General features: G+C 35.4%; 2 protein-coding genes across 2 annotated transcripts; one reads left to right on the top strand and one right to left on the bottom strand.

Annotated features, from left to right (window-relative positions):
• Positions 1-373: 373 nt before the first annotated feature.
• On the top strand, positions 374-3,579 carry LOC129902794 (NAC domain-containing protein 6-like). Its single transcript, XM_055978201.1, has 3 exons — positions 374-923; positions 2,200-2,252; positions 3,150-3,579. Exons 1-2 carry the CDS (start codon positions 446-448, stop codon positions 2,241-2,243), a joined length of 522 nt encoding a protein of 173 aa, XP_055834176.1. The 5' UTR covers positions 374-445; the 3' UTR covers positions 2,244-2,252; positions 3,150-3,579.
• Positions 3,580-5,060: 1,481 nt separating this feature from the next.
• Positions 5,061-10,569, bottom strand: LOC129902793 (putative methylesterase 12, chloroplastic). The gene is made up of 5 exons (XM_055978200.1): positions 10,032-10,569; positions 8,491-8,730; positions 8,268-8,411; positions 6,708-6,842; positions 5,061-5,573 (listed from the first exon to the last, which is right to left on the bottom strand). Exons 1-5 carry the CDS (start codon positions 10,287-10,289, stop codon positions 5,301-5,303), a joined length of 1,050 nt encoding a protein of 349 aa, XP_055834175.1. The 5' UTR covers positions 10,290-10,569; the 3' UTR covers positions 5,061-5,300.
• Positions 10,570-10,843: the final 274 nt, after the last annotated feature.

The following is a 10,843-nucleotide window of genomic DNA, read 5'->3' as shown; positions in this document are numbered from 1 at the left end:
ATGGTATTGGTGCCTTATCCCAATTTGTTTTATGAAAATTTGTTCATATCATTTAACATATAAGAGTAATTCGATAAAAAAATATTTTCTTGGTTTTTAAAAATTAAATTAGGACTTATTACAAATTAAATTTAAATATATAAATTACACCATACAATTTATTACTATATAATAAATACGCGTTTGAAAAATTACATAGAGCTACTCTGCCATGGAAAAGAAGAATGTTCACTTATTAAATTATCACTTATTACAAATTAAATTTAAATAGTTAAGTTATAGATACAATTTTTATTTTATTTTATAATTTTTAATAAAAATAAAATATGATACACGTATAGAAAAGTTGCACGCGTATATAAGGGAAAGCTCTCAAAGTAAAAGAGTCACTGCTGCTCCTAAAATAAACACACTCTCTTGTTCTTGTTGTTGTGGCGTCGTAGTCATGGAGAAGGGGAAGAAGAATGTTGAATTTCATGCTTGTCCTTCTGATTGTGAATTGATAATGCAATTGTTGAAATTTGTGGCTGGAAAACGATGTGAAGGATTCATTGGATTTACAGATGTTTACAGTAAAGAGCCATGGGAATTGATTGGAGAGAGTTCCAAGAAAACTCACTACTTATTCACGCAATTGAAGAAGAAGAATAAAAGTGATACCAGATTCAATAGAACTACAAGGGGCGGCGGGAGTTGGATCCAGCAAGCTAAAGGAAAATTCATTCTTGATGAAGATGAAAAGCTGGTTATTGGGTACAAGAGAAGCCTCAATTTCAAGCATAAGAAAAACCGCTCTTTAAATGGGCAGTGGGTGATGAAAGAGTATGTTCTTGCTGACTTTCTTCTTCGTCAATTGAAATCAAACGACACTAAAGATTTTGTTATCTGTGCAATTAAGAGAAACCCCAGATCAGTAATCAAAGGTACTGCTTCTGAAGCTTCAGATAATGTTCTTGAGTATAAGAGGTTTATTGATCGTGTATTGCAACAGACTGAATTGGAGTTACAAGAACCAAAGGATGAAACGTTGCTTCTTGTAAATCAGACTGATGATATCTTTGGAATGGAAAATCAGGAACCCGATTGGCTTTCTATACTGGATTTTGGGGATCATGCTTTACTGCAAAATTGCTTGAATTTCTAATTATGCAAAACTTGATATTTTTTATTAGTATTAAATTTCTTTGAAATCCCAGGATTTTTTTTCATTAGGCTAAGTCATATTTGGGATTTCTAAGATATTTGACGGATATATGATGGTGTCCAACAGAATTTTGTAATTAATAGTGAGATCTAGTCATTCTTTAGGTCTCTGTTTATAATGAAAGACTAGTAGAATTTAATCATTTTTTGGTGCTCTCTGTTTGTTTATAATGAATGAAAGACTACTAGAATTCATTTTCTCACATGTGTATCTACTGATTATTCTCGCACTTCGTTTCCCCATATCATCGTGTGTCAGAATGTGTCTGGGACTGTATCTGTTTGTACTTTAATTAGTGAAAATGTAACCATGTTGCAGATACTGCTTGTCAATGCCTGCTGCCAGACGCAGAACAACTATATTGAGTAAATTCTAGGATACTGTTATTAAGTGGTTTCGATTTATCCAATGACTAGTGCAATGTAGGCAGAATTATGGCCTTATTATTCTGCATACAAAATGTATGACAGATGAACCTGGTGTTTCATTTCATATAGCCTGTTGTTGGTTTTCGTTACATATTTGCCTTAGAATTAAAAGGTCGTATTAACTCTTTAGTTTCTTTTAACCTTATTGTTTTTCATTTTCTTTAAGTTTTTCACCTCTTATGTTCTTCTTGCCTCTTCAACCACCGCTGAACTGTGTCACTAAGACGGACATTCGTTCTAACTAGATATTTCAGGACTTTGACATGCTTATTTTGGATATTATGCACTCTCAAAGTTTGCTTGAATCTTACTCCATTTAATATATATTTCCTACATGGACTGCATTTACTTTTTTCCTCCAGAATCTCACTCACGAGGCATATAAACTTCTTGTTGTTCCATCTCCTATTCGTGGTGTATTTGGATTTGATGCAAACACTATCCATTATCATAGCCAGGTCCATTGTATTCATGAGATTTACACTCTGCTTATTCCTTCATGATACTCTTAACACTTTTTTGCATACTATGTTTTCATGTGCTGACTTTGATCTGCCTTTTTTGCAGTCAGCTTCTTGTTCGTTGGCGTTGAACAATCTTGCCTACTTTGATGCTAGCAGGTTTTCCCCTGAGCTTTCAGTATCTCCACCCTCTCCTGTCTATTTGCTGCAGCTTCACTCTATTCTTAAAAATATAATCAGTTCTAGCAGGTTTTCCCCTGAATTTTTCAAATGTGTCTGGGACTGCATCCCCTATAATGACGGATATATGTTGGTCTCTGTTCATTTTAATTAGTGAAAATGTATTGCGAAGACTATTCTGTTATGATATCGGATTTTAGTTGACAATAATTAGTAAAATGACTAGAACACATATTTTGCATCAAATACACTTTTGCACTTGAGTGGCATCATTTGATACTATAGTAAGGATAAGTTAAAAAGGAAAAACGAAAGGAAGACGTGTACTGAAGTATGGTATGGGTTGATGGTAGTTTGTAATGTTTCATTTTATTGTTATATTTGTATTTCTGTTTTGTGGATATATCCAGCTTTAAGAGGTTTCTGCATGACTTTTTTTTCTATGTTAGTTGCATTGGAGAGATTTTCTTAATGTGTCTCTTTTTTCTTCATTTTCCTGTACTATCATGTCTATTAATCATGTGACATGTTAGTACCTACTAAAAGAAGATCATGACACCCTAGTATACTTGCCGAATTTTGAAGCGTTGCGTCCAAACATGGGAGAATAATAAGTTGTCGGTAACAATGTGGTATTTAAGTGGATAAGAGGAGAGGGACGGGCCCATTATGCCCGAGTTTAGAAGACTGCAGTTGGTCCCAAGGCTTGGCCTGAGACGAATTTCTCAGTCATAAGAAAAAAGTTATATAGGGAACTTTGTAACTTTTTTCTTGAAACTTTTGCTATTTATCAGGAGTTCTGATTGCAGAATGTCTTTATCATTAATATCATCATCTGCTATTACTCATCATTTTCATGATTTTCTATGGTCGCAGAAGACATTCTCATTTGCAGTGATGGATTCCCTGATGTTCTAAAAGACTTTTCCTGTGGTATGGGAATTAATGAAACTGGAATTGCTAAGCAAAGTAGTGAACTGGTTAGTTTTCTTGTTGACAGCATGCCTAGCTTGACACCGCGACTGGTTAGTTTACAATTGTTCTGCTAATTACTAAAATATACTACCAGCTTGTCGTCTCTCTACCATTTTGTATGATTAGTTTGGCTTCATTATGTGAGTGAGCTATCTGTCTTACACGTTAATGATCAGCAAACCAACATAAAGTTTAGTATTTGTGGTATCCATGAATTACATTACATTTTCATCAGGAAAATACTATCTTGCTGTCGATTTGAATGTTATGAAAAGCTGGATTGTAAGAGTGGGCCTTCTCCATGTGTATGTAACATAAAATTTTGATGGAATCTTGTTTATAGGTTTTACTTCTTTTTTTTTTGAAGTAATAATTTCATTGATAGCAAATATGTTAGAGCTTGATGCCATGATTGACCTCATCTCTATTCATTATACAAAACTTATGATGCTCATACACTTTCGGATGTACTGTTAACGAGCACTTTGCTGGCATACATTAATAAGCTTTTATGTTACCTTTCAATCTATTAGGGAGGAGGAAACCTCTACATAAGTCAAGTTGTATATAAGAAATGGTAGAATCTACCACATAACATGATTCTTCACAAAAAAACCGATCATCATTACTCACTGGAATCGTATGGATGCTCTAAAAACAGAAAATATGACCCTCCTCAAGAGATCTCTTGTTACTCTCATCCAAAAGGATCCAAATCTGTGCCAAAGGAAACTTCTCCCATGCTTCTACGTCTCCATTTGATGACCTTGCTTGTCAGGACAACCTTCACTGTCCCTGGCATAAGGCTCTCCATTAGTGGTTTTCTGCTTGATATGGATCAATGTAATCTACCAACGTTTTTACACATTTGGCTCCACCTAGTGTGCAAACTTTGCCTCTTCTTGAGATATCTATCATGTGGATATATCCTAGTTGCCAGTCACGTGAAGAGACACATGTTCTTTGGAGCTTTATTTATCCAAATTATGATGTGTAGGAGCAATTCTGCTTCTTTTGCTAGGAGACGCTACAAAAAACCTAATGTCCCCTCTCACTATTTCCCTCTCACTCTCGACTACCTAAGCTGTAGCGATACAATCCTAGCGCTAGCCTCTCTCTTTGCGATTCAAGTTCTCCTATCCACTTGCTTTTTCTCAATTGCCATCTCTGTCTCATTCTCGAATCTCGAGAGCGCACAAGGTAGACAATCACTGGGCTCAGTAGAATTGAATCACATGGATTCATCATCGTAGGCAATGGGAAAAACTTTGCTTATGGTACAATCCAAAATTAATATCTCCTTCTGTATTTTGCGTCAAGTTATAATATACATGCCTATACTTATATAATATATATATATAATCAGTATATATGTTATGTATATTTTGGTCATATTTATAAATTTGTCCGAACGGTACATATTGGCAAGTTTCCCTTTATAAAAGTAGTCATTTCTAAATTCTAGTGAAGTTGCATCTCTGCACACGTTATCTCAATTTGAATGATTCTTGGTTCCTTCATTATCATTGAAAACATATGCTACTCTATGCCAAGTGATAGCATATCACAGGGAACTTTTAATGTTATTTGGTACTCCGTATGCCTTTTCTTAAAAGGGAGTATGGAGACTACAATTGTTGGTTTACTCACTAGGTTATGGATCCAAAATAGTTCAGGAAGTACATTAGATATTTCTCTCCTAGAAAATTGAGAAACTGCACTAGTTGAAGATGGAACGAGCAACTTGGCCCAAATGAAAAACTGTCAATGATCGGTTATCTATGACAATAGACTGCTTAGTGCCAGTTGCCATTGTCTCATCATGTGTTTATAGAGAAACTAATAATGGATAGAACCAAACAGCTGATCACTATAACGTTGGGTAACTCTAACCGAATGTATTTCAAGCAAATATGAAAATGGATATGAAACATGATGACCGAACCAATTTTTCTTCTATACAACCAACAACTCTCGTGGAACAGATTGTACAGCCTCTAACAAAAGCAATTTTCCAATATCTCTGGTTTCTTTTCATATAAGCATTCATTCCTATGGAATCTGAGCAACCTCAACCAAAATCTTATGCAGTGACTGTGGCTTCGAAAAGAATGGGCAATGGTCGCTGCCTTTGATCTTGAAAACACCTTCAGGAGGGTTTACCCTCACAAGTTTTTCTTGGACATCTGGTGAAAGAGCATGATCATCCAATGTCTGGACATAAAATCTATGACTTGTTCCATATTTTTCAGGTGTCAATGATAGCTTCTCCATTATTGGACCAAGAGGAATGGGTCTCATTGAAACCATTGCCAAAGCAACATCCTACAGGAAATGATAGGCACCATGAACATCCAGATAAACATCAAATACATTCCACGTATTTCTTCATAATAATTTTGCTTCCAAGACACAATATTGAGTATGGGAAAATGAATTCACCCAAAAGAAGCAAGAAAAGGCTATATTATAATCCTCTATGGCCCAGTTCTGTATGGTTTTGTCACAAGGGACCAGTCTTGAAAATTTCTGTTATCTAAGCATATCTTCAGTAGACACAAAGCTACTAATTAGTTTCATGCTTTATATTACCCTGTGTTAGTTATTTTCAGAATCTCATTAATGATTTTGTGACTGAAACCAGCACAAAATACTCTTGCTCTCAGAAAGGTCGTTCGTCAGAACAAGAAGAAAATATCTGTGAAATAGCCATGGATTAAAAATTACCCCCCTCAATCCAAAAAACTTTTGCTATTTTGACTACTCAAAACCCAAACAGAAATTTCATCAAGACATCTTCAAAAAAATTCCCCCATGTAGAAAATTCTAAGCCCATTACCTATTTGTGGTAGTCTATAACTTTTATCTTTCAACCTATTTAGGGGTAAGGTTTGCATACATCTTACCTTCCCGGGACCCCACTTGTGGGATTACACTAGTACCTTCTTGTTTGTATCTTTCAACCTAAAAAAATTAATTTCAATCTTCTATTAAAAAAAACCTCTCATCCTAAACTTTTTCGAATGTAGTTCTAAAACTGAATTCCAATTTGATCACTGAAGGTCGAATCTGCGGCAGACATTTCGGGACAGAAGGAGTATTTCACCAACACTGAATGTTGGAAGTGCTTCTATTGCTTTATTTTTATCTTGCTTTCATTCTTTTGACATGGAGTTGCTTTAATGTGTATGACCCAAGTAAAGCTTATACCATCACCAGAAATATTATGTCGTACTACCACTACAGCTCCAAGCGTCAACAAATAAAGGGAAAGGTGGGGCAAAGGAGGGAGGGAGAGCAAGAAAGTAGGAAGATGTAATATGTGATGCATCTGCCTTCAGCAAACTTTTTTGAAGTACTAATAGCATTGCTTGATAAATCAGAGAGCACATGCATTTGCAGCACACTACGAATGATAAATTAGCATGGATAACGGAAGAAGTTCCCCCGAGGAAGTACCTTTGCAGGAGATTGATTGAAATATAGCCCATGCATCTGCTCCTTCTCAAACATGAAGCCAGTAGGAGGCTTCTCTTTACCATTCCCATAAATTAAAAACTTAGACTCCTTCATGAAAAGCTCTACCGACCCAAGCTGCAAAATAGACCTCATGTAAACACATCACTGGGGAAGTAATCTATAACAATAAATAACACTAAAATAGCATTTCAGACGCAGGTTTAGTCTGGGAAGTGAATGATTCCTTTGAGATGTTCAATTGATCGGTTATCATGGAAGATACCAACAAGGGGTACGATTGTATCCTGTCCTTTTTGACCTCATCAATTCTGCACGATGCGTGTTATGATATGGATGAACTGAGATTTTTGTTCAGTATTCAAAACTCACTTGTTCTTATTCCAACTTGTAAAAGGGTTAAAATTCTAACTTTCAACACATTATAATATGCTTCAAAAGATTGGTGAAGAAAATAAACTGGTCAGTCTGAAGCTGGATTCCAATGTGGAACAGTTCGAATGCTGAGAATTCCAGTCAAAAGCTTACACTGCTCATGTTCCCATTTTTCAGTCCTTTGCTTTTCTTCTCATGTTTGGGTTTATTCTCTTGTAAACGCCTCTATTATCAAGGTGAGATGATCTATCAAAAGTTGTATCAATGTTTGTCACACAAATAAGGACAGCATTTTAGGAAAGAGAAAATAGACTTGTGTAAAAGCTTGAACATGTTCTCAGCCAAGACCACTTGGTAAGGCTCAAAGGTAGAGAAGAAGCATCACAAAAACTTGTTACCAAAAGAAAAGGATCATTTTTGTAGCCTTTTTGATATTACTAGCTCTACTTCAAATACAAATAAAATAGCCCAATATTTTATAGGGATGAATTCTGCTCGTACAAAGACAACAACAACATACGCACTGTAATCCCACAATTGGGGTCGGGGGAGGGTGGTAGGCAGACCTTACCCCTACCTTCAGAGGTTGTTTCAAATAGACCATCGGCTTAAGTAAAGCATTTCAAAGCAGGTATGAAAAGGGAATACAGTAGCCTATAGAGTTCTACTCGTATAAAGAAGTTGCTTAAGAATTCTGAAGCTGGTGCTGATGTAGCATATTTAAGAAAAAGTAAATTGTTTTAAAAGGGGGTCAGGGGACTCTCATTCTCTCCCCCCAAAAAATATTTATTTTCTGATCTGTGTTCCACGTTTGCTGTATTTTTTTCTGCATATTTTATTACTTTTAGCTCTTTATGCAACAAAATAGTACAGCAACTCTATGAAACCTCAATCAAAATGAAATGGCGCTTTCAGGACACATGACTGCAGTCTCGGGGCAATCATGAGACTACTCATGATGTGGTATCTGTATCTTTTTTTAACACATACTGGACCAATTTTGATTCTGCTCAAAGTCTCTTAGACTACTCCAACCAAAATAAGTACTTTTAGAGAATGCATTAGTATAAAACAATAATAATTTTTTGATCAACAGGATAGTAAATCAGGAACAAATTGTCAACGGTTTCAAATATTTTGACATTTTCAGTTGTATAGGATATGTACCTCTTCGGCAAACACATCAAAAGGCCTCTGTCCATCAGATATCATTGTAGCACAAAGAAATACTGCTTTCGCAATTTTCTGTGGGAAAAGCTCCAAGGCATAGGAAACACAAGAACCTCCAATACTGTGACCTACCAAAATTACCTGAAGGAGAACACAATCACTTTTAGGTTAACCACAAAGTTAGTCGTTGGTTGAAAGAAGTGTGCCAAATATCTTATACCTTTTCATCCTCAGGCAAGTTTTCCAGATAATTAATCAATGGTTTTGAGTAATCCGCCAGTGTTGTAACATCTTTTGTATCTGTCAGATCAATCCCCGATCCAGTGAGATCTATGGCTGTGGGAAGCAATCCTGTTTCCTCCAACAGAGCAATAGTTTTGTACCAACACCAAGCTCCAAATCCTTCTCCATGAACCAAAATGAACTTCTTTGTTTTGATGCTCTCCAAAAATTCTGGTAACTTTACAGCATAAATCACATAAGGGAACTAATAGTGACACGTGAAAATTGTCAAAATATATAAATATTCAGTATTCATTTTTATCTTTTCTCACAACTGCTACTGTAAAAGCCCACAGGAAGTGTCGTCTCATTTGACCTAGATCTAATTTATGTTCTTCCTGTAAGTTATTTTTATTTGCATATGTCGCTCACGTAATTTAGTACAGTGAAGTAGACACAGAACAATAATCTAAGAATCAACACATAACAGGAGCCTTGTAGAGAATAGGAATGTCTTATAGAAGCAGATAACAAGGAATGAACTAGAAAGTGACGGGCCATCTACTCTGGTATTGTCGAATGTAGGTATTCTGAATGGCATATATAAGCTGCAACTATGTCTGCACGGAAATCTGAAGTAATTTTGTTCCTGCTAACCGTTGCAGTAGACTAATGAAAAGCAAAGTCAAGTTCAATTACATATGCCCCCCAGGATAAAGTTTCCCTTCATCTATGATGTGAATTGCAAGTATTCACTCAGACAATCCATCTATGATGTGAATTGCAAGTACTAGCTCAGAGAATATGCAGTTCTAAACAGGTATACACAAGAAGACACAGCAAGAATAAAAGGAGATTGGCTTTTGGGACCTCATATCAAAACCATACACAGAAAATTACAGTCTAGAAAAAAGTATAAACATAAAAACTTAAAAACACAAAAGAGTTGAAACATAAAAAAGAAATTGCCCGACCTTATACTTTCAGGCCCTGGGAGTATCTTCCAAAACCAAAAGAAATTCCACAAAAGAAAGAACACAAAGGAAATACTTGTTAAGAATCTTATAAACATGAAATTAGCAATGTAATGTATCATCAAAAATAAGAAAGAAAATGGGTTATCTTTTGAGAATTCGTTTTGCTCTTTCTTTTCTTCTACCTTTCTAAAAATAGTATTTGGTTAGGGGGAAAAGGTGAGAGGGGATTAAAGTTTTTACTTTTTGCAACAAAAAGTAGTATGTACTACCTTTCTCCTCTTTCCCTTATTAGTTTACACTTTCCCAAATTATCAAAAATCTAAAAAAAAAGAATCATCATTTCTACCACGAATTCTACAAAATACATAAACAAAAAACAAGAAAAAGAGACAAAAATGAAAAAGGCCAACTTTTCAGAGTTCCATTGTCCCATCAAACTCATAAATATAGAACCAAAAAATTGACCTAGTCTTACAATATACATGTCTATAGATCCCAACTACTGAAACATTAAAATAAGCACAAGCAAGTGTATAAAAGAGAAAGGTTTGGGAAATGATACCTGCTTAGAATTTGGCAAAGAAGATTCAGACAAATCAGTGCGGCGACGAGAAGTGGTGGATCCAATACGTCTGGACACTGAGCTCTCAAATCTCTGAGACAACTGATGCTGCTGAATTGCCATTGACAAAGCTTGCCTGTGCAGTAACTCCTCTTCTAATAAAGACCTCCTCTTTGATCTCTCCATTCTTTTACTCCTTGACCCTATTCCATTCCTCCCATTTTCCTTCTTCGTCATGCAAATAAATCGATTCCCCATCTTTTCAAAACCCAGATACTCTTTTGCGAAAAATTAACTTTTTTGTGTACAACCCAGACTCTATTCGCCCACAAGTCAGATAACTGTTTTTGCTCAAAAGTCCTAAAAAAAGTGAATCTCAACTGCAACTTATGAATTTGTTGGACAATACCCAATACTGTTTCGCTTCAAAAATATATGTGAATGTCGATTACAAGATGGAAAAGTCGTTAAAGTTCACTGGAATTGGCCACTCTGACAATATGGGAGTGAAAGTAATGGAAAACTGCAAAAACGACGACGTTCTTAAGGAGTAGGTGGTTTTTAATTCATCGTGGATTTCATTGTTTGTAAGCCGAAATTCTGGAACAAACAACTTATAAATTCCAACCGCATACGCAAGCAAATTAATGCTACTTTCTTTTATTATTATTATTAACTTGAAAATTCTTCCCCGCTATTTTTATTTTTATTATTTTGATTTCGATTTATTTATTTGTTTTATACTAGTTGTCGTAAAAAATAATTACACAGAAGATAGATTTTCCCAGAAAAAATTATACTCCCTCTTCTTC

This window comes from Solanum dulcamara, chromosome 9 (assembly GCF_947179165.1).
Source record: "Solanum dulcamara chromosome 9, daSolDulc1.2, whole genome shotgun sequence".
NCBI lineage: Eukaryota > Viridiplantae > Streptophyta > Magnoliopsida > Solanales > Solanaceae > Solanum > Solanum dulcamara.
This window is presented reverse-complemented; position numbering and strand designations above follow the sequence as displayed.